Below are 25759 nucleotides of genomic sequence, written 5' to 3' on the forward strand. Positions count from 1 at the left end.
ACGTTACCATTATGCTATCGGGGAGGCTCGAACCCGAGCTATGTAGGGAGATTGGTACTTTTGACAGATATTTCAAGGGGGGCGGGTGATATAAGTTTTACTGGAACTTCATGTATGCACGTTTTGGAGATATGAAAGAATTGTGTTTTTGCAACGAAGTGAAGAGTCATGTGACCTAACTTAGGACACTATAGAGCCTAACAGATTGAATTTTGATCAATTCATTTTCGATCTTTATTTTTTAGTTTAGTTGTTAATATGGCACTACATCATGGAATAAAAGCTCCAAGTACAGTATCATCCAATTATATCCTTCCATTTAATGTAAATATGGAAATTAGCCCTGGTCCCAAGTAAGGACAAAGTGATCCTAACATGGGTCGTGAAAACAATTATTATTCATGTATTAAGATAAATTGTCCCTGGTCTGCTTCTAACATCCTTAAAATCATAATAAAAAAACATCCTTAAAATCACACAGTATTTTAATTCCATCGCGATTAACACTGAAAATATTGATTGATTGATTTTGTGTTTTAAGTCCACTTTATTCACAGTAAGGCTAATTGGGATTGGACCTACAGTTTAATGTGGGATCCGAACCACTATGTGGGACCCCTTGATTACAAGACAACGACACTATCACTGCGCCATCGGGGAGGCCCATCACTGAAAATAATCTTACATGAGCGCAAAGTAATTAAAGAAAATGAAATTCTTCCAAAAAGCATTTTCTGCTTTAACAGTAAGGGCAAAAATGAGTACTGGTTCTCCTAGGCCTTCTTCAGACTTTTCAAGAAGTTTAAAACATTAAAGAAAGGTTACTGTCATTCTTCTGCTTTCCTGCTTTATTCTTTGAACACTTTTGCCTTTTGACTAACATTTCAAACTTCATGGAAAGCCTGAAGAAGGACTAGAAAACAGGGCCACAAAGCTATTAATGAGACAGAACCAACTGTAAGTACTTTTTAAATATTTTAGACTGAGATGTCTAATAAGGAAAGGAATCAAAAGGTACTAGAATCTTCAGTTGTTTTTTCCAGCACGATGTTTTCTTTTCAACAATCGTCTTATCTCTTATAGGTTGAAAAATAAAAGTGTACCTAGACCTTTTTAAGCACTGTCGCAAGTTTGGAACTTCATGTACTTCTCTTCGAAACAGTAAAATTTTAAAAGCGGGGGTTGGCATCGTTGCAACATCTTTACGTTATTTGAGCTTACATGACAGTGCGAAGAGAAGTTCCAAATAACATTTTTTTTAATAATTAGTTGCTCATTTCATTAAAGAATATGTAATACTTAAAATTTGCGGATGGTTTAAAAATCTGACATCCTACCAACGATATGCACATGCAGAAGTCTCTCCGACTCAGTAAAGAACTGCTTTTGTCCCATGTTGGGATAGTGCCTCTTCTAATCCCTCGACTAATTAAGTAACGTTTGTCGAAAGTTAATACAGAATATTGTTGGTCCCGGTTTAGACGAAAGCATTTCCTTTAACATTCTTTGCTAGCATAATTATATTCTAATTATAATAAAAATTATAATAAATATAATTTTGCTAGCATAATTGCTATATAAATGCTTCCAAAAATCTCATAGCAGGTAGTACTTTACACGAAAGCATTTAATGGAACATTTCTGTTAGCTTTTGCGATTACAATGTATAATATATACAGCACGAAAGGCACGTCTAGTTACACCATCTATGGTGGGTGCACGGTGCTTACAATTGAAACAAATAAAATATTCTTCCATATGTGTACTGTATACGTACTGTATCGTAAAATAGGTTCTAAAAATCCTAAAAATCCTAAAATAGGTCTTAAATATCTTAAGTTAGACTTGAAAAATCTTGAAGTAGGTTCAAAAAAACTTAAAATTGTTCAAAATTCCTGAAAAATGCTGATTAGGTATAGTCACCGGAAATGAAAATGAGACACCTATATCTTGCATAACGTTATGTGTGTTGCCTAACCCTTCGGCGATGGCAGAACTTACCATTGGAAATTTGCTATTAAAATCCACTCTTCGCCGTATACTTAGGCAACAATCTTTTTTCATGTTAATCACAGTCAAACTCCGTCTGTGAGGATCATCTTATATTACAACAGAAACATAGTCAGTGCTGCAAACTTCAATGCTGAAATGTTATTTTGCAACGCGTGAATGCCACAAAGCACCGAAATGACGCGAAAAGTGAGTAAGACCACACAGATCAGACCACTTTGGACTATACAGGTAACAGTGGCTCCAGATATTTGAGGTTTTAAAAGTCGCCATGGACTTGGAGGAAGGGAAATCGACAGAGAGTACGTTTCAAACACGTACGTCATTGAATTTGTTCGTGACCAAACAAAGAAAATGCCTCTGTGTGACATAAAAATCCTGTAAAAACCTTTAAAAATATATAAAAACCTAAAAAGATGTTTGATTTAGGCGCATAAACCTAAAATAGGATATAAAAAGCAAAAAAGGTTTTTTTTTGGTCCTATAAAACTTCACCAGTTGTTGCATTTTTTAACGAAACGCTGACATAACTTATTATTTCTTACATACCTGTAAAGGAAGAAAATAGGTTAAGAACCTAAAATCCCAGATAGTCTTTTAAAAATGTGAAGCATACATTGTTTACATCTCACGCGACCGCCATTACAACTGCACTCGTGACCTAGAGGTCGCTTCTGATTGGTATGCTTCGAAAAGTGCTAAGGAAATAGGACCGATCCTATCTTTGAGAAAAGTCATGAAATATGTCATGGCATCTGGAAGTTCATAAAAATTTTCACTTTACACTGTAGCGTTTCGGTCATGGCATAAATGTTAAGAAAAATGCTAAGCAAAATGTTTTCGTCTAAAGTTGGCCTGACCCTAAACATTTTTGTGTAAACCCCTGTCATTCTGTGCCCTCCCTCCCCCTTCTAACATTTTAATGGTATCTCTACTCACGACTAAAAATAAATTTCCAAAATAAAATCGAAACTACGCCATTCGAGTAAAAGTTTTCCTAATTAAGTGGCTTCAGTAACCTAACTGATGTATGGAACTTATAAATGCACATATAATTACCTTTAAAATTTTCGTAGGCAAAGAACGACGTCACTGACAAGACTGTTAAGGCTACGTTATTTATACTGATCAAGAGTAAACGGAAGACTGCAATGCAGGTGGTACACCCTAGCGGGCGCATTCGGAAGCAAACTACTACCTGCGAAGAAAGAAAATGACAACGCTACATGTAATTATTTAACTTTATAATTATCATAGGCAATCATCGTCGACACTGACCCGACCGTAAAGGCTAAGGTAGTTATGCTAATCAGTTGTAAACGGAAGACTGTAATGTAGGTGGTACATCCTAGCGGGTGCATTCGGAAGCAAACTACTGTCTGTAGAGGAAGAAAAAGACACTGCTAAAACTACAGGTAACTATGGATATCATAAACAGTGAACATGGAAAACTGTACAATCTCAGTTGTCTGACATGAGTAGTGGTATACGTTCTGTTCTAGGCCACATTTCGAAAATGTTGATATTGCCATGAATTTTCATTGTCTTGAGACCCTAACATCTCGAAACAGGCATTTTTCTATCTGTGATTACGACAACATTTTTTTTAAAAAAAGTTTAGCTTCTTTTGAGGAAACGAGCATTTTTATAGCTGTGTCCCAACACTCCCTCCCATTTTGGCATTTTGTGACTTTTTCCGTCGCTATCATCGCGATCATCCAGAAGTTGAGGCGAGCGACGAGCCTGTTCTAAAAAAAAAGTGTTTATGCAATATGCCTATGGGGTCATTCCACGTCAAATCATCCAGGCCATGTCACCCACCATCCCCGATTTTGATGAAATTCGGTATGCTTATAGAACTTTTGATGCTGATTACAAAAATGACAACTTTTTTTAAATTGGTCAAAGGGTTCAGAAGTTACGCGCTTTTTAAGATCTCCGTGTACGCCACATGCGGCTCCACTTTGAATGTCACACATTAGGTTATACATGATTGTATCTTCCCTCGGGTTTGCCGTAGAAACTTCAAGTTTGTTTTCTCTTGTTCAGAATAGTATAAGCTTTCATTTAAATAACGTTTCAGATGAATGCATCAATAAACATGTATTTTTATATATAGTTTTATGTATTTTTTTAGAAAAATAAATGACTAACTTCAAGAGCGAATTTCATGCAATGCCCCCCCTTCAATTTCCCCCCAATTTTATATGTAGGTAGCTCAGAGTGTGTACTAATGCCTGATGAAAAAATTGGGATGGGCGGTTCAGAGACAGGGTGATTAAAAAATCATTTGCACAAAATGACATTAAAAGTAAATCTTCTTAAAAATTAGCACAAAACCTGAAGTACAATATGTTTCAAGCTACAATATTCAAAATTTATGTTCACTGTGTGTGAATGTGAGCATAGGCGTAACCTGGCGGGGGCAAAGGGAAACACTTGCCCTCTCCCAAATTTATAGATTAATTTAAAATTTGCAAGTAATAATTACAGTGGAACTCATATTGAAGTTCCTCGATTTTACATTTTCCTGCGTATTAATTGTTTTCAGCTTGGTCTCCTGGATAACGTAAAATCGAGGTTCCACTGTATCTAAGTTAGTTTCAACAGTCTTCATTTTTTTAAAAAAAATTATATATTATATAATTATATATATATAATCATTATTAACATTCTCAAGTTTAGCAAATTTATCTTCGAGAACATTCTTTTTGTGCATTTTATCTCAATATGGAAGTTCTCTTTTGGCTACTCTTCATGGGGATACGTAATATGAAGTAAGAATTAATACTACACATTTGTGCTGAGTGAAGTTTTTTTTTCAAATTGAGCTTTTTTGCCACATACCACAGAAAATATCCTTGTGACGGGATGTTTGGAACAGAAAAAAATACTTGTATAGACTTCTATAGTATAAAGCAACAAGTACGGCAATTATGTACCAATTCCGTAGAAACAGTATTCAAGGCATAAATTTCTTAGTAATCATCTAGGGTGAAATGACAACCCACAGTACAATGTGTCAGCGATTGCAAAGTACTACAACAGTACCAGAAAGTATGCACTATTTTGAACTTACAGGTTCCGTAAGTTACTTTTTACAAGTAACTGGGTTTCTTTTACGCACTGTTAATGATCATTGATTTGTGTAAAAGTTACACAAAATCAATGATCATGAAGACGTCCGTGTTTTACTTATGTTTCTAGTACATAATATGTATTCATATATTAACATTATTACTGCTAATAAATGATGGAAAACACAGTCAGCTTTGCTTGAACGATTATAATTAAAAAAAATCATTTGTATGCTGACCATGGTGTTTTGAATATGGTGTCATTGATTCCACTTGCACCTAATTCTTTCTCCCCCATTCCAAGTTCAACAAGATCCAAAGATCCACTCCCTCGACAATGACTTTTTCCTAGCTGGACAACAACATTCCAAACGAACACAGCAGTCTACCAAAAACAATGGAGTTTTCACATGCAATTAGAAATGAATTACAGTAAAGCGTGGATGTTCTAAATTTAGCATGCAACAAAGCATAGCTTCCTTGCCAGCAATTCCAAGAAAATCCTTTCACGTAGCATCCGGAGAAGGTACATATTTTATTTTTATAGTCTTGAACAGAATAGTCCAATTTAGCTATTTCCCTACTGCAAAAAGTAACTCTGTTACCGTTGTTAACGTTACAGGTACTTACTTTTAAAAGTAGCTAGTTACAGTTAGAATTCCTAAATAAAAAGTAACTGTACTTGTAACTTTGTAACTATTTACTTCGAAACACTAGTTGTTTAACAGTCAGAGCAAAATAGTATGTGCTGATGTAATATGTTTTGTATAACTGTATGGTTTGACTTTTATGAAGAAGTGGCTTCCCGAATTCCAACTGTAAACAGTTATGTAGTAGCATGTGTGTGCGTGACTCAAACTTGTTTGTAGGATTGCTTCAAAAGTACACGTGAAAATGGAGATGCAGCTATTAAATTCTCGCATCCACTTGATCCATCAACTTCCTACTACTGGCCACAAAATATTCTGTGTCCAGTGGACATTAACAATACAAATGTATGGACATATGTACTTATTGATAAGTCAAATACTTTAGTGTGTTTGGAATGGTCAAAATATCCATGTAAAATGTGAACGGCACAATTTATAGTACATGAAATTTTGGCAATGCATAGAGTACAATTTTTAGGTACTATCTTAATGGGTGTCACTTGGAAACTATCTTCGGGTTGAGACAATCACAAAGTTTTCCATCGCATAAAAATAGTGTCCAGGATTATTTGATAAATACATTTGAAAAACCACAATTATTACTCTTTATTCGTTTGTTCCTCAAGTGCCAGGAGGATCACAAAATATATTTAACTTGTAAATTTTAATAAATATATAAATTCAGTAGTGGCAAGTGTTTCCCTTTGCCCCCGCCAGGTTACGCCTATGCTCACATTCACACATAGTGAACATAAATTTTGAATATTGTAGCTTGAAACATATTGTACTTCAGGTTTTGTGCTAATTTTTAAGAAGATTTACTTTTAATGTCATTTTGTGCAAATGATTTTTTAATCACCCTGTCTCTAAACCGCCCATCCCAATTTTTTCATCAGGCATTAGTACACACTCTGAGCTACCTACATATAAAATTGGGGGGAAATTGAAGGGGGGGCATTGCATGAAATTCGCTCTTGAAGTTAGTCATTTATTTTTCTAAAAAAATACATAAAACTATATATAAAAATACATGTTTATTGATGCATTCATCTGAAACGTTATTTAAATGAAAGCTTATACTATTCTGAACAAGAGAAAACAAACTTGAAGTTTCTACGGCAAACCCGAGGGAAGATACAATCGTGTATAACCTAATGCGTGACATTCAAAGTGGAGCCGCATGTGGCGTACACGGAGATCTTAAAAAGCGCGTAACTTCTGAACCCCTTGACCAATTTAAAAAAAGTTGTCATTTTTGTAATCAGCATCAAAAGTTCTATAAGCATACCGAATTTCATCAAAATCGGGGATGGTGGGTGACATTTTCACAAAATTCTGGATGATTTGACATAGAATGACCCTATGAGAATATAAGAAGCATAACATTCTTGATCCGGTGGAAACTTCAGTGAACATGGATGTGATTAGAGAAATGCGTCATCAACTGAATGGCTTGATCATTGTGCATTTGAACAGCATCTGGTAGCAAGTAGATGACTATACAGATAAGAAATTATATGGTATTTAATAACATTGAAAATTACTACAAATTTCCTGTCGGAGGAAAGCTGCAGATTAGCGTGTCCCCTTCGGATGCGGCGATCGTTCACGTGGGTCGAAGTTTGTACAGAATCTAACATTCTGACATCAGTTCTAACACCACGTACAACGTGGAAGCAGGTGAATTCTTGTTTGCCGAAATGATGGGTGAATATAACAAACTACTTCGTCTTTTCGTCGAATTACGAATTGTTTATTCTCTTGTGAGTCTCACGTAAGTACATAGAAGTACCCAGCCATCATATTGCCTAACGACATCTTCGGAAATACACGGCGTCGAGAGATGCCAGACAATAGCGGAGAACTCGTCAGATTGGACGAACATGTGAGGAAACTTCGCATGGATTTGGAAACTTTGCAGAATACGTTAAAATAGAGTATACAGACTAAGATTACCAACCTTCAAACCCAATTGATTGACCCCATATTGAAAATTGATGCCGAACTTAAATCTTTATTACAGAATTACGTTAATTTAGCTTCTATAGAAAGCGTGGAAGATATTCAATTGAGTGTAGGCTAGCTACAGAGCGAAATAGTGAAACTACAGTAGCTTCAAACTAAAGATATCGAACAATTGAAACTTGAATTTCAAGAGCAAACTTCTAACATACAGATTAACTTGACGGAACTGCAAAATTTAATACAAAATATAAAAATGATTTTAATGTCCAACAGATGAATAATGCTATCGCTAATTTACGCGAGGAACTTCCATCTTACCAAAAAAGCACATTGACGTTAGAAAAACAGAAGTTTACAGTACTCTCTCAGAAATTAAAAATAAATTACAAATTTTTAATGACACCATTACCAACTTACCCTCCTCTGAAAAATTAAAAGTGATCAGTAAGAGTATGTCAAATATAAAACTGCAATTGGAGACGTTCAAGGATTTCGGACGTGTCCAAGCAACAATTGCAAATATTCAATCAGCTTTGGAGTCGATGAATGATGAAATTTAAAATATTCATGCTTTGATCGAAACCTTTCAAAATCAGTCGTCTCTGTTGACCAGTATTCAAGGAACATTAGGAACTGTTCAGCAAAAAATTGTGTATTTAGAAAATTTGAATGTGGAAACAAACCTCACTCATTTTCATCATATTTTAGATAATATACAGCGTGATCTTGAGACTTTGCAAACATCTGTCCCATCCCAGGATGATTTAGCACAATTGAAAGCAGCTGTGGCGTCATTATTCGAGGCTAGCGATGTAGAAAGTATCAAATCTTCCTTGACCACACTCGAGACCACAGTAGCCGGTCTTCCTACCTTCCAAGAACTACAGACTATCAAAACGAATATTGCACACATACTGAAGCAACTAGAATCAGAAGCGACGAACACAGAAGCAATTCAAAATGAAATTGCTACGCTTCGAAACAAGGTGTCCACTTTTCCTACGACACAAAGCGTGACCGAACTCCATGCCCAATTTACGGAATTGCGAACCCTGGTGAATAATCTCACCGAGAAAAGTTCTAAACTGAATATTGTGGAAAATCTTCAGCAAATGATTGCCAGTGTCAGAGAACAGGTTGGTACTCTCGAATGCTGCCTGGCATGAATCGACGCCGGCTGCTTTCAGTGCTAATTACAAGAACTCGGCAAGAAAAACAATTGAATGTGGAAATAAAGATCAAGCCATCGTATTCAAACGTATCTGATCATATAGTTGAACAGCTGCTACCCATATAAACTTGGGCGAAGTCATAGTAATCTTGTCGGCATCGATACCAAAGTTTCTAAATTGTTTTCTATACAAGCAATTGAAATTAATTGCATACCAAACCAGCAACGAAGCTCCACACTTATTAAGGGGGCCAAATTATATATACTCCACGTCCATAAGCCCTATTACAGATTCTTACTCGATAGTACTATTCAATTTCATGAATTTTCGTATTTAGCTCATGGGAAACAAATCACGACTCCCAACGATGAGTTTAATTAGCAAGCGTGGTTTGATGAAAGCCCAGAACACACCGTTGGCACTTTGGAACGAGACTCATTATGTGTATCAAATAGCCGACGATGAAGACTTGTCTGTTTTTGATGTGCACGAAGGGGATCGTATGTTCGTACATAATAGTAACGAGGGGCCTCCTTCTAAGCATCCATTTACACTAGTTATTCTGTTCAAACGTAAACTATCACAAAATGTCTAGGCAAGGTATCGTCAACGAACTTCACAGGCCGGCTCGTCGACACTACAAACGTATTCCAGTTGTAACGAAAGGTATCGACGATCTATGGAAAAGTGTCGAAATAAATAGTGGAAATCTAAAAGGTTTGTATAAAATAAATCAAGGTTTTTAAGTATATTCCTACTGTAATTGATAGTTTTAGTAAATATGCTTGGGTCGTTCCTTTGAAAGGAAAATATGCTGTTCATATCGTAGATGCATTCGAACATATATTCAGTACAGGCACACAGACAGAGGAAAAGAATTTTTCAATCCCATGTTCAGTAAGCTAATGCAACAACATGGTATCAAACGTTATTCTACATACAGCGACTTGAAAGCCAGCATCATCGAGCACTTTAATAGAACATTAAGAAACCACACGTGGGAACAATTCACGTTGCAAGGTAATTATAGATGGGTTAATATTTTGCCCGATATTGTCCATCGTTACAATAATACAATACACAGTACCATACACATAAAACCCTCCCAAGTAAATAAAAGCAACGAAAAGCATTTAATTTCTATTGTCTACTGTCCCAAATATTAACCTACATCCAAGAAATCAAAATATAAAATAGGTGATCAGGTAAGAATCAGTAAATTTAAACGTACGTTCGAGAAAGAATTCACTAAAAATTGCAGTACGGAATTTTTCACTGTAGCTGAAATTTTACCAGGTACCAGGCATACGCACATGATCAAAGATAAACAGGGGAGATTTTGAAAGGATGAAAGGATGTTTCTACGAAGAAGAGCTGAGTAAAACCAAATACCCAGACACGTATCTTATTGAGGAAATAATACGTAAAAATAAAGATAAGTTACTTGTTAAATGGCTTGGCCTCCCCGGAACCGAATGGATCGAGGCAAGCAAGGTGATCGTGTAGTGTGGGATGTGGTGAAATTTCTCCCGGATCAAGAACAAAATACGAATCGTAATGGGGAATTATTGCGACCATCTTCGTTGTCTCATCGTAGGTCCCTCTGGTTGTGGTAAAGCTATCTTACTCGTAGATAATTTCATAATTGCACCAGGTTGGTTGGATTAGAAGAATAGATACTTGTATGTGTTCTCCAAAAGTCTAGAGCAACCTAACGTCAGTACTGTATGATGTTGGGCTGTTCATTCTCACAACGAAAACCCCTGCCAAGGAACTCTCAATGTGTGTGACAAAGAACTTCTTGAGAGTTAAGCGTTCTTTAGCAGGAGTTTTCATTGTGAGCGTGAGTCATAGAGTACTAACGTTACACATTCATTGGCATAAAAAGCCTTCATTCTCTGATGAATGTCAATTGGGGGACACATTTTCTGCAGTTTGAAACTCGGTCACCACACCCAGTTTCAGGTTCACCGACATAGTATAGTTAAATGTAGCCATTTTCCTCGCTCTAGTTCAGCAACCCCTGGTGATAGAAGTTTGAAACTTGGAATGGAGAAGGGGGAAAGTCTGAAGAGTACAACGCATGGTTGCTCAAAATCCAAAATGTACTTACACAGTCACAAAAAAATAGCAGGCATTACTTATCAGCCCGCCCTCGTATGTTGGTTTGAAGAAGGCATTGTTCTCTGCTTATTTACGTCTTTATTTCAATTTATTGTCATCACATTGTGTAATTCAGACCGAATGAAAATGGTGGTGGACAATTTACCTACTGTTTCTTTCGCCGTTGGGTGTACATGATGATTATGTGGGAGGTGACATGTGATATCAAGAATTTCAAAATTTCTGTGCACGTTGCTGGAAAAATGATTTTGGATTTGCTACTATCGACATGACAAGAAAACCTAACGATGGGAAAATAGAAATAAAATTATTGAATTTTTCTAAAAAATACCAAACAATATAATGTAACAAAATAATATAAAAAATGACGAAACGAAAAATTGATGATAACTTAAAATTTCGCGAATATTTAGCAAAACGTTTTCGATGTTGAAAAAATTAAAATCGCGGCTTCTACGAACAACACAAGCGTAAAGAGCAACCTATTATCGATGCTATTGCTAATCTTGGTAAATAAATTAAAACTGTCACAGAACAAAATAAGGATCTGATCACAGAACTCGCTTGCTGCTCGAAATATTCCGGATTATCTTCCTACATCATTATCTAGCATTTACACTCAAACGCCCTTCAGGCAGCCACCACAAAAACGTCGACCGATCACAAGTACCTCCTCGGAACCAATTGAAATAGGTCGCATAGCACAAAAATATTTTAGCTCCAATATAGATGACAAGAATGAGGTGTTTGGTTTGTATTCGAGCACCGAACTTGACGGAAGTATAATTTACAAAATTGGCAAATTAAGAGACAGTTTTACAAATGATGATATTGTGATTAACATAGGAGGAAAAGATAATTGGGTGAGGTACTCACGAACCACCGGATTATGGGAATTTATTACTCAGAAGCGTCGTAAAAATTATACTAATGAAGATTATGAAATATATGCAGAAATTTTAAAATGGTCAGATGCATTGTATCAAAATTACGATCCCACACAGAATAGAGTGAAATCGAGCAGTGGTGAAAAATATAGAAATCTCATCAAACCTATTTGGAATTAATTGAAAGTTGGCAGTGACATTAAACAGTATACCACTTTACCAGAACAGTATGTTTGGGTAGACAATGTGAGGAAGCTTGTAGATCGTTTGTTGGTCATAGCCGGAGAAGAAAATGCAGGTAACAAAAATTATTACAAGGAAAAAATATCTATCAATGACGTGATCAGCACAAAGCTTACTAATTTTATTGTGAACGATACAAAAGGCATCGGATATTTTATTAAAATTATCAATACGCTCCCACCGAAATTCTGGAACGTGGCTCAAGGTAGAGGTCTTGTCAATGATATTATCAATACATTGCCATTCGAATTACATATCCCAGGATATCAGTATTGCGGTCCTGGCACCAAACTCGATAAAATATTAGAGATAAGATCAAGGTGTGAATCCACTGGATGCAGCATGCAAACAACATGACATCGCTTATAATAAGAACACAGATCTCGATACTAGACACGAAGCAGATAAAATTAGAACACGCAGCTTTCGGTCGTCTTGTCAGTGGAAATGCATCGTTACGTGAACGTGTAGCAGCTCTGGGGACCACCATTGCAATGAATACGAAAAGAAAATTAGGATGAGGCTTATAATAATAAATACCCTCTAAAAAAATATGAAACCGAAAGGTATTGTTTATCAAGCGCCTTATCAAAATCTGAAACATTTAAATTCCTTGAATTCTGTTCTAACAAAAAAGCAGCGAGAGAAAAAGCAACAATGTCTGTACAAAGGACATGGAATGAAGTTACTATTAAGCACATCCCAATTAAAACGCTTGAAGAAAATAAGAAAAAGTCACATAGTGGAGGATTTATGTTTACTATTCCGCCTATATTAGCAACTTTGGGTCCTGTGGGAAGTTTAGCAGAAGGTAGTGCTGCGATTGACAGAACAGTCATAAATGCAAAGAAAAATAAAGCTGAATTGGCAGAACAGAAACGTCATAACATGGCCATGGAGAGAAAAAAAGTCGTGGCATGAAATAAAAGACATTGAGAAAATTTTAAAAAAGAAGAACCGCTTACGAACCAAGACATTGAAACTTTAGTTAAAATATTTAAGATTCGATATTTTAGAGGCGTCTTCATGTCTGATTCTCTGCCTAGAAATGGTCCCTTGTAGAAAGCATGTGGTGTGATGAATCTGGATGTGTCTAAAAATGTCGATACGCACTGGATCTGCTATTACAAGCAAAACGATTTTGCTTTTATTTTTTATCCTTTCGGTGGGAGGCCAAAGTTAGAATTAGTAAATTATCTATCTCATTCTAGCATTTATTACAACGACGAACGCATTCAAGGTTTTGACCAAGTTACATACTGTCACACCTGCGTTTTGATGCTTGCATTGTTATCTAAAATACACCACATCACATATCAAGATTTTCAAAAAGCACTGTGGGAGTTTTTCATCTCTCCAGCGAGACTTCGGTCTTTAGACTGCAACTCTACAATTATATTATTTATCCGCAATCTGTCGCTTTTGAGAGCTTTCTACAGCATGTACCTCATTCCGAATGTAACTTCGTACAATAATACCATCATTGTGGGCAACGAGAAAATTATCATTCTCCCGGGTAATATAATTTATCCACTTTGCAAGCTGAAATCCGAATAACATATTGCTTTCACAAAATTCAGTAACGCACAGAGTAGAGATTGTATCTACGAACGAAACGGTGGATCTATCTACGATGGGACAACTTCTAGGATTCCGAACAATACCAAATAAGATGCAGGCATCAGGCACATCGGCACTTTCATTCCCTAAAATTTCTAGCTATCGAAACATTAAATATTCACTGTAACGTAGCGAAAGGTATGATCGTCAAAGCGGAAGAAAATGAAATTGGCAGTCACAAGGAAACTGGCATCTTTGCTACATTGAAACCGAGTTCCGAGTTTATGGAACCGATCAGCTATTGTCCTGCTCCACCAGTTTATTTTCCTGTTTCGCACGATAAAATTAATCACATAGAGATAACAGTCACCAACAAGAAAAATGAAGTTGTCGATTTTGCTGGTGCCACTACCACAGCTGTGATAGAAATCAACGTATAAAAATAACCATGGAACATATTGAAAGTAACGAGTTGCAGTCCTTCCCACCGAATCGGGGGACGTTTGCTAATCTTAATGAACCGAACAAAGACATCGAATTAGATATTGACGTTGGAGATGCTTTTATTCAACCACACAGAGAAGATCTTTACATAAAATTTGATGTATACTCTGTCCCAGCTAACTGTAGAGCAGGCAAACGAAATCAAGTCTCTGGACGGGAGACGGCTCCACCAATGAACACGTGAGAGGAACGGAATTGCGTGGAGTGGGGGAAAGCGACTGCCCTCCCAGCAGCGTGTACACCTTCGCTCTGGCCACTCAATTTCCCTCGCTTCTCTGACGCTATGCGAGGCCTAGCTCCACAGTTAGCTCGGACAGGGTATAGTGAAAAAAACAAAGTGGCAAAGAATATCCTCCCAACGCAAATTTGAAACTCATCGAAAATCTTGTACCTTTTCTCTTCTCACAAATTGAAATCAAAGAGCATGGCACGGTCATCAACCGTATTGACTATCCTGGCATCACTTCGACTACGGTGGGGACATTGAAAATATCCAAAGCAGACAGTACTTACTATCAAGCAGGTGGATTCGAATCCGGGACGAAAATTAGAACAAAAAGCCACACTGTACTGTTCCCCATGCGACTGTTATTTGGCTTTTTCTGCGATTACAAGGAAATCATATGGAAAGGTGGCTTGCGCGTTACTTTTCGCAGAGCACCTAACGATAACAATGTTCTCAAAATATACAAAACATTGAATGCAGATGAAACAGTCAACGATGCTACGTTACCCGAAGCAGCAAAATGTGCGATCAAATTTATGGAATTATGCCTGTGGTAGAATATGAATCGAACTATGCTCTCAAATACAAAGCTAACATTTTGAAAAATCCTCAAATTCCTTTGCTGTTTTACACTTACCAATGCATACAGAAACCAGCCGAAGGGAAATACTTTGAATTTGACGTGACTACGCAATTTCAGAGTATACAGTACGATGTGCCTGAGTTTCTAGCTGTGCTGTTTCAAATAGGAAGAGACAACGATCAGGAAAAAGACAGTAGTCAATTTGATAATTGCAAGATTAAAAATATTTATCTTAAGAACAGGCGTAATGAGGTTTTCCCGCAAGAGAATTATATTTTAAACATAACAAATCAAGATAATTATGCGAGGCATACACTGCATACAAGCGAATGACAGAGGGGAGCATTAATATGTATTATAATCCAGACGAGTTTATGTTACGCAGACCGATATTCTTAATTAATACATCGAAAAGAAAGCAGGTGGTTGTGAATGATCGAACGAGTATTAAACTGATATCTGAATTTTATGATGTGTTATCTGAAAATACAATATGTACCGTGATTTTGATTGTGGGGAAATCATTTTGAGTACGATGTGAAAAATGAACGTATTATAGAACAATTTTAAAAATTACTTAATGCATGAATTGCATTGATTACTTGAAATATAATGTCCGTATTCTAAAGTGTGAATATTGCAATCTAGTATTCTACATTTATTATCTTTTCTGTCGAGTGCCAACTTATCCATCGCTGTTGTATGAACACAGTCCAACTTGCTGGTAATGGGACATTCAGTCATCATTTTTTATTCATCTTCAAAGAGGCATTGGGCCTCCCCCATGGCGCAGTGGTAGCGTCAGTGCCTTGTAATCAAGGGGTCCCGGGTTCGATACCCGGTGGAGGCACAAGTGGTTCCGATCCCACTTTAAACTGTAGGTCCAGTCCCGATTAGCCTTACTGTGCATAAAGTGGACTTAAAACAACAAATCAATCCAATCCAATCAATCAAAGAGGCATTGTTTGTAATCTTCTATTGTAAGTTTACTAGTAGATACACGATTGACTCCCTTTGCATTTTTAATTTCTTTCTCATCAAGTATTTTCATGCAGTACATTTTAGCTCTGAGTCCGCCAAATTCTGTTATGATTTGACCTTCTGCCTCATCTTTCAGTTTACCTAATTTCATCATGTTTTCAGTATTCGATAATGGATTATTTGCAGGATAATTGCTGAAGTCATAATTCTCCTTCATAGTTTTGAGATCATCATATAAATCATCTGTTTTTATCACGTAGACAAAAGAGTTTGTATCCATGTATGCAATCTCAATGTTCTTTTTATATTTTGGTTTCATGATATCATAATGAAATTGATACATCGCAAGCTTCGATAATTCAAGAACAGTAACAACCACAGCAATAGGTGTATCACATCTTACAGATGCATTGCTTCTTTTGATAAAGAGCTAGATTTTCAGTGAATTTCAGCAATTAGTTTCAGAAGCCTTCTTTGATCGGACACCAAACTGCATCTTATTCTGTTTCGCTTATTTTCCAATGTTTTACCATATACTGAATTACTCAGTAATTTATAAAAAATCTTATCTACTTTTGAATTTGCTTGTATGCGACATTCTGTGTTTTTCATAACATAAGAGGCTAACCATTTGCTTTGCCAGAATTTTAATCCTTGGTGTCTTTTTGTTAGTATTAAACCTTGCTTCCGATAATATTGAAGAAGACGATAATGCACAACATATTTTTTTTTCTATTTTCGAAAGTGAGCATCAATTTTCTTTCCTCAGTACCTGGAACATGTTGAAAAACGGGTGCCATAGCAAAGTCGTGATGCTTATCGTGAAGATCGGATGGATACTCTAGATCAACTTTAAAGCAAACAGCCTTGCAAAGATCTTCTGACCACGTCAAGAATTCTTTTCTTTCGAGTTCTTCGGAAGTCATCCATTCGTAATTGCCGATAGGAAGTGCTTTTGTCATGACATAACCATAATGATTATTCATATCGATGTAAAATAGGTATTGAGAAAGTTTGCTATCATCGTAATTTGGTACATAAGGAATGTTCGCTTTTACATATCGAAGGGGACATTTTAACAATTCTACCTCGCTTTCCATTTTCGATAAACATGAACTGTTCGATTTCAGTCACAAGTTCAATTTCAGTCAAAAGTTTAATTTGAGCTTCAGTAAATTTCAACATGACTTGCCAAGATAAGATAGGTGTTGTGTACATGTATGCAGGATCTAATTGATGTACTGTATGTTGAAACAACGATTTCGGAAAGCTTTAAAAACATCTCCTAACAAGGTAGAATCCAGAATTAAATATATATCGTGATAATCACCCATGGTTTTACAATTTGATGTGTTCCAAATTGGTAAGAATCCAGAAACCTGAGAGTAACGTTTTTCCTTATACAATTTTAGATTTTTTCTTTGAAAATATATTTATCTTTGCTGCCTGGTATGATGTTAATATTTCCTTTATCGTATCCAAGTTCTTCGATGAACAGATGTGCATCGAAATTTTGTAAATTATGAATAAATACTGGAATGAAATTAGTTTTTTTTTTATTTTCAAGTTACATGCATCGCAAAGCGTAGCAATAAAATCTCCTCTGTAATGACTATGATGACGATTTTTGTTGCAATTTGAAACAAACCGCTTCTTAAAAAATTCACAATATGTTGCTTTATTATGCTTCCATTGCTGTTCTAGTGCAAGTTTCTTCATTGGTTATTCTCTATGTAAGATCGGAGCGAGAACTTTCGCCCACTTACAAAGTTCTTTGACAAATTCTTGGGAAGCATCTTCTCCTCGATACAAATATACAAATATGGCTCTGGACTCTTTTTTCATAGGTACATACTAATTTCAAAGCAAAACTGCAAGCTATGTGTTTAGAAATATACGTTGAATTAGACTTTTTTGGATCTGGAAGGCAGGAGGCAGACTTTGTATAGTTTCGAAATCGGTATAGATCACAAATGGATGCTGCACCAATGCTGAATTATTATTAAATTTTATAGTTTGAGATGGAAACTTATAAGTTACATGTCGATAACAGTTGTTAATATGTTCCTCTAATTGCTCCTCGCATGATTTTATGCCTCTTCCATGAAATATTGAAAGGCATCGATCGCATATTGTGATTTTGGTGCACTGTGAGCTAATTTGTTTCTTTACCAATCGTGGAAGATTTTTTATAAGACAATAATGCTTTTCGTTTTGATTTTTAACATATAGCAACCTAATGATGTGTGCATTAGCCGGTGGTGGATGATGTCTAACTAGATTGATCTTAAGATATTCATCGTAGCCGTTCACATGAACGGCGATGGGTTGTTCTTTGGCCTGCTGGTATTGCTTTTCGAACTTGCCAATAGCTGAAAGATCTACCGGATATATATGATACGAGACATCGCCTTTTCAAACTCGGAAATATATTCAGGGTGATCATAGTGAGAAACACGATGTATATGATTTGTGAAAAATGTGATGAAATTGTGCAAAGATGCACAAGAGACAACATTTGTTGTCGGCATTTTATATATTAAATATTGCTTTCTTCTTCTTGATTTCTTGAGGTAATTCGATGTAACTGTTTCCACGAAATAGCACATATTTGGCTATTTTTACACGAAGTTCATGATTGGTGCCGCAGAGGGTCCATCCCGATCCTTTACCTTCAAAATGTTGATGCTTTTGTTCGAGTGCTCGGCAAACATTGTGTAACCGGATACAGGCACAAACACATTTGATATTCAATCAAACCTTACCGGATTTGTTTTACCTCGGAACAGCGAGTAGGAGGTAAATGGCGAAAGTACAACTCACACGTGGACAGGCAAAATACTAGTCAAGTCACAAGAAACAACAGTTAGTTTTATAGAATAATAATGTATTAATGTACTAAACACATAAAAACAACAGCCAACTTACACAGAAGATCGCACATTCCAGATAACTATTTATCATGAAAGTCCGCGACACTAAAAACTTCGCGCAACCGTTTCTGATTCGTCTTCCATTAGCACTCTCCAGTGTTGCCAGATCCTAATCCAATTTCTTTTCTCTCTTTACAACTACGATATTACTAAAACAAAAAGTAGTATAACCTATCTGGTTATAATTGTCGTAAATCGTATTCACTTGCGAGATGCTATCGCGATGTAAAGAGATTACTGTGATATGATGGTAGTATTTTTCTTTTTCATTGCGATGGTTTTCATACAACGATGATAAATTAAAAATATTTTTATGGAATGTTGTAAAAGCACAGATAGAATTCTATCTGTGATTTTTTTGTTTCAGGCTTGCAAGAAAATTCACAATATCCGATACTTGATTTAGTATATCTGATGATGTATACACATAATCAAACAAGATTTCTTGATGAACATGTGGTCTTTTCTTGGATGTCGAAGCATTTGTGCTGTTCATTTTGTATAATGTATACAAAAAGTATCTAAGTATAATTAATAAGAGGTATTGTATTTATATACACACATGAAAACTTTGTTTTGATAACAAAACACTTAACTGGAAGTAGCTTCATATTCTTACAAGACAAGTTGTTAAATATCCTCTAAGTTCATACTGTGCAATTTCCGGCATTTTGGCATCCTAACCTCAAAAAAAGAATTAGCGTTCCCAGACAAGGACCAGCAAAACTTACATACTATCACAGTGGATGATACGCTGAGTACAACGCAAAAAAACCGAGCTCTCTGCGACCATTCGTTCAGAAGTTATAAGCAATCTGTTAATTTTGGGAGTGGGCCAAATTGGTTCCTCTCCAGTGAAACATATATTATTATAGTGGATGATACGCTGAGTACAACGCAAAAAAACCGAGCTCTCTATGACCATTTGTTCAGAAGTTATAAGCGATCAAACATTTTTTCGCAGGTATGAAAAGGCTCAGATTCGAATATGATCGTGAAAAATGTCTCAAAGAGAACTTAGACTTCGAACATGAAATGTTGTCATGATCACAGCTACAGAGCATTCCCTGAAATTCGCTACGAGACTCGGCGGCAAACTGCCCGGCATCAGCGCTTGTCTTTCCCGGTGAACGGGTAGCCACAGTCGCTAGAGTCGGCTATTAAAATTACAGTTTTCATATTGTGTACTAACCTTGACTACAGAAGGTGTTGAAAATGATGTCCCTCTGCTGCAACACATTCCTGGCATCTCCGAAGGAAATTGGCATTTACACGTGCAAGTTCGTCTACTGTAATTCTCCTGATTTCACGTACAATACTCTCTTTTAACTCACGGATGGTGTGCGGATTGTCTTTGTATACTTTATTTCCCCATTTTTCTTTCCACTTTTATTCAGAACTGACCCTGTTACTATAAACATTTCTTACGAGGTTTAATATAAGCGACTGTTGCGGACCCGTTCATCCGGGCCGCTTGCCGCCGAGTCTCGTAGCGAATGTCAGGGAATGCTCTGTAGAAAAATGCCTGTTTCGAGATGTTAGGGTCTCAAAACCATGAAAATTCATGGCAATATCAAAATTTTCGAAATGTGGCCTAGAACATGCCATCTGGAAAAAGTATTTAGAACTACACGTAGTGAGAACATGAGCGGCTAGCGACAGCTGTAGCAACTTTGAAATATACTGTCAGCAGTGGCTGTTATGGCGTCACGTATTTATTATCTGCTGTGCAAAAAATGCTAACAGCCCTAAACCTAACCTACATACCCTATTGCTTATTTCTGCTATTACATGCATACTTGAGTAGGTTAGGCAGGCCAGGTTTGGTGCTGCTGGAATCGTTTTTCACCTATATCCAAGTTGTTATAGTTGATTTGGCCGCTCGAACTAAATAACTTGCTTTGGCATAGGGCCAATGCGGAGAAAGGGTAATATGCTGACGCATTTAGCACTGTTTATACCTAGGGAAGCTTGAAACCAACGAGTTAACGCCTTGAACTCCCTCTTCTAAATTTATCATTTGTCTGTTGTACTCGCAGTATATAAAGAAATGCATTCCAAAATATACCATGCAGGAACCTGCTGTAATCTTCCACTCTACAACACATCAGTGACGTCGTAACGTAAGAGAATATGTTGCGGGTGACTGTAAGAGTGGACGAAATATTTCAGTTGGGTTCTGCATCGGTGGTCAAGAATGCTAAGATCTCTTTCACTTTCCTCTTTCCTCCTTCTTTCACCCTTTTTTATTTCCACATTTATTTCTTTTCCTTTCTCTCCATGTTTCTCTCTACATCTCTCTATCTTCATCCACTTCTTTATAATATATACAGGGTGTCATTTTAATTGCGCCCACGGACCACAGATTCGTATAGAGGACTTCAAAACAAACAACTTTTCTCAGTAACATTTTTCTCGTTGGTGCGTCGATTCGACGCTACAGCCGTTCAAAAAAGACCGCTTTTCTGCCTGGATGCTGGCAACTCAACACAATATTTGATCGTATCTGTGACGTCATTTCCTGCGGCAAAACAGCGCACGGCAGGATTGCAAGAAACACACAAATTTTGTGAAAAATGACAAACTACCAACCACATTATTAGCTGTAAAAGGAAGCGAGAAACGCGTCCAGCAGACCGAACATCATAGCCTACCAGCCAGTAGATCAGCAGTCATCTCAGGGGAAGAGGGAGTGAACCAACGATATGAGAAATGGTAAAAAAAACGTATTCAAAATGAAGAGTCAATATCGGATTTTGTCTCAGCCTACATATCAAATGTCAACAACAATAATTTTTATTGGACTTGCAGCTTACACGTGGCTGTTTACGCCCAACTACATGTCAAATATTTGCAAATATCGTTGCAAGGTTGATATCTTCAGGTTTGTGTCCAGATGCTTTGTGGTACTTTTGTGCTGATAACGGAAATATCCGAGGTTCACGTTGTTACATTACGGCTAAAACACGTACAACCACAGTAACAACCTAATAATGAATCAACAGCGAATATACTGCCCTGTTCACAGTTGCAAACTATTACATGTGTATCCGGTGCGTAGATAAACACTGTCGTCGGAGAGCTTATATTACTAATACTTATATCCCTGTATTTTCAACCATTTTTGCCCCTTGCCTCATAATGCCCTGAATATACGTTAGCCTATATTATGTGTTGCTTACCTTCGAAATTTTGAGTTCTTTCATTTCTATTTTGGCATCTGTTCAGTGTGTCACAGACAACTAGTATCAGAAGGACGAAGTGGATAGACTAAATTGTAGATGCCAACTTGGGAACTAGATTTGCAAATATTTGACATGAAAGCTGAGACAAAATTCGATATGACAACTTCTACTTGAATTCTATTTTCTTACTACCCTTTTTCGTATCGTTTGTTTACTTCCTGTTACGTTACAGAATGTGTTTTCTCGTTTTGTTTTATGGTACATAATGTGGCTGATTGTAGCTATATCATTTTTCACATAATATGTGTGTTCCTGGAAACCCTGTAACGCATCGCTTCACAACGAGATATGACGTCACAAATGCTATCAAATGTTGTGTTGGGTTGCCAGCATTCAGGCGGCTAAACGGGCTTTTTTGAACGACTGTAGCGCCAAAACGACTCTCCAACGAGAAAAATGTTACTGAAAAAAGTTGTTTGTTTTGATGTCCTTTATACGTTTCCGTGGTCCGTGGGCGCCATTAAAATGACACCCTGTGTATATCTCTCTCTCGCGCTCCGTTTCTTTCTACATATATTTCTGTATCATTTCTCTCTCTCCCTCTTTCTCTCTCTCTCTCTGTTTCTCTCCTCATCCATTTCTGTATCATTTTTCTCTCTTTTTCTCTACTTTTCAATCATTTATCTTTCTCTCTGGTTCTTTCCCTATCTTCCTTTTTATTTCATTATCTTGCATGTGATTCTTGCTCTACTCTGAATGATTCTGACTCTCAACAGATGGCATCGCTACTGCAACACACAAAACTCCACAATATTAAAATCGTAAAATTACCTATAAAGTAGTTTCATGCAGTACACTTTAATGTTGTAGTTTCTCGCCACTTTTCTGTTTACGTAAGTCAGATACTACATATTACGTGTCACATTTCCCTTGCTAGAGCTTTGTATATTCAAGATATAACGTTGCAAGTCGTCTCGAACAGGTCCCTATTTTACAATTAACGTATGTGCATTTATTCTGACAGCCACTGTGCGAATTAAGCTTTTTTTGTTTTGGGAGGGGGGATTCTAACACAGTGGCATATTTGTTATTATATTTAGGGAGGTTTTTTTTCGGTATTCAAATTTGTATATGTTACCAGTCTAGTTAGTTAGAACCAGCCTTACGGTTCTAAGTTCATTACAACATTGACTCTAATCTAGGTATTAAAAATTATGATAACATTTAAACGTAATTTAGAAACAGTAATTTACGTTCTAAGAAAGTCCAAATATAAAGCATAACCCTCTAACAACTGAAATTCCTAAGTACACCACTAATACTTAGGCACATGTTGCCTGCGTCTGTTGACAAAATTTCGACCTGCTAGTGTTGCCAGCTAAGGTGATATGCTCCTAAAATGGCACTTTGCCACTTGACCAATATAATCTCCAGTCCCAAGCCCATCAAACGCTGCACGTGACTCCTATTGGTCGAAAATGACATATTAACATTCCATCGGTCATCAGACGTCTAATTATGATCCTTCGATAACTTCTTACACATGTTTCTCACCCAAAAATGGCATTCTGGAAAAATATTAACTCTACTTCTGCCATTGATTAATTTATAGAATTTCCTGTGTGAAGAGAACTGAAAAATATCTTAATGGATGAGGCTTTGTAATGCACAAAACCCGATGTAAATGCTGATTACGGTTTTCATGCTATAAGCAATCAACATTCGGGTTACATGACTTTTGAAACACACTGTAGTGAGCAGTGTTGCATAGTCTTGAACGTACCTGCAACCAGCAGAATATGGACCCACTGAAGAAACACGAATAGGATCCAATCTCATGGACGGTGTTTACGTAGTTCACTTGGAAGTTGCCGAGGAGATCGAAGCCCATACAGTGTATAAAGCCGAACCAAATGCTGACAGCATTGCACCTGGCACTTATGGTGTCAGGATACTCCGCCAAGTAGCACTCGACGTACCGGAACCTCAGATAGAAAATATACCAGACTGGAAGGGAAGAAAGCAATAACGTCAGCTATGTCCATTCACCTATCGATTCAATGATTTCGTCATCCACCGAAAGATGCAAGATTAGGTAAATCGGTGACTCTGTTTGAATTTGGTGGCCGCGGTGGCTCAGTCGGTAGTCGACCTCCGTGGCGGAGTGGTTACCAGAGCGCGCTGCAACGCCAGGGGTTCCGGGTTCGAGTCCCGGGTAAGGCATGGGTATTTGTGTTTGTCCAAAAACGTGAAAAACTGAGAATACTGTAAAAATTGAAAAAGTGTAAAAGTTGAAAAAGTGTGAATGACGGGGGATACCACCGAGTAGGGGTATTCCTTTTATGAAAAAAAAAGTCGGTAACGCGTCTGACTACCATGCTAAAGGTCCCGGGTTCGATCCCCGGCCGGTTCAAATCCGGGAACTTTTCTAACGATGGAAGCGGCCCCGGCGCTCACCCAGCGTCGAATAACATGGGTACCTGTGGGGTAAAGGCGGTCAGGGGCGTGTTGCTGATCACATCACCCCCACTCACGACCGGATCAAGAAAGTGTGGGGCGTTACCCCTATACGCCTTCATGGCGTGGTGCTATGCACAGGGGAGCACTTCACTTTTTTTTTTTACCTGTTTGAATTTGGAATCTAAAGAGTAGAGTGCTGTATAGCGGGCTTTATGCTCAAGAATCTAATAGTTCGCACAGATGACGCTAGATGGCTTACGGAATTGACAGCTTCTTTGCTCGAGCGAATAACGCTCGAATAGGCAAAACGATCGGTATACGCTCGAAGCCCAGTAGTTCACGTACAACCGTAATTTGCCTGTGTTAATTGGCCCTCAAATATGGATCGTTAAGTGAAAGATTGATTTGATTGATTGATTTAGTTTATTTTACTTCGCGTTTTGTGCCTCTTGGCTAATTTGCGAAGATGGGGATGAGTGATCAAATGATGAAATTGATGAATGGACATTCACAAACAACCAAGCCCGAGCGGAATTCGAACCTGGGACCCTTGGCGTCGCAGCGCGATGGGCTAACCACTTTTTTTTTTATTTATTTATTTTTATAAAGGAAAGCCCCCTAAGCGGAAGCTTCCCCCATCACATTCACTCATATCATTTCATTCACATTTCTATTTCAGGACTTTTTCAGGACAGACAATCACAAATACCCATGCCTTACCCGGGACTCGAACCCGGAACCCCTGGTGTTGTAGCGTGCTCTGCTAAACACTTCGCCACAGAGGTCGACACCACTCGGCCACAAGGTCCGGCATGTTAAGTGAAAGACGCAGTGAAATTGAAACTTAAGTGAACATAGTTAGCATCTCCATGTTAAGATGTAGTTTAGGCTATCTTACCAATGCATGGCGATATATGAAAATGAATAGATGATTATGGGCTGAAACTACCGGAGCGAATTTTTACACATATTTCTATGAATATTGTCGCATTGAAATCATACTTGATTCTATACAGTCAAGCGTGGGAGACTCCAACGAGTATGATCAAGCAAAAGTGGTCCCATACATTACTCTACTATAGACCCATCCAACGTCTTCTACATATATCTACGTCAGTGGCGGCGATTGGGTCGCAAAACTGGGGCAGCAAGGTGCCAAAACTAGGAGGGCAAAGACAGTATATTTCCCTTTGTAGATA

General features: G+C 37.3%; 1 protein-coding gene across 1 annotated transcript in view; it reads right to left on the reverse strand.

The window, feature by feature from the left end:
• LOC145985644 (DNA damage-regulated autophagy modulator protein 2-like) overlaps positions 1–25759 on the reverse strand; it is a 48025-nt gene that overhangs the window by 21130 nt on the left and 1136 nt on the right. The window contains exons 2-3 of the mRNA XM_083119713.1: positions 23884–24107; positions 3070–3208 (exon numbers count right to left, since the gene is read on the reverse strand). Of these exons, the coding sequence (XP_082975839.1) occupies positions 3070–3208; positions 23884–24107 (363 nt within the window). The remainder of the gene's footprint in view (positions 1–3069; positions 3209–23883; positions 24108–25759) is intronic.

The sequence above is a fragment of the Lepisma saccharinum genome, chromosome 3, assembly GCF_977018435.1.
Source record: "Lepisma saccharinum chromosome 3, izLepSacc3.1, whole genome shotgun sequence".
Lineage (NCBI taxonomy): Eukaryota > Metazoa > Arthropoda > Insecta > Zygentoma > Lepismatidae > Lepisma > Lepisma saccharinum.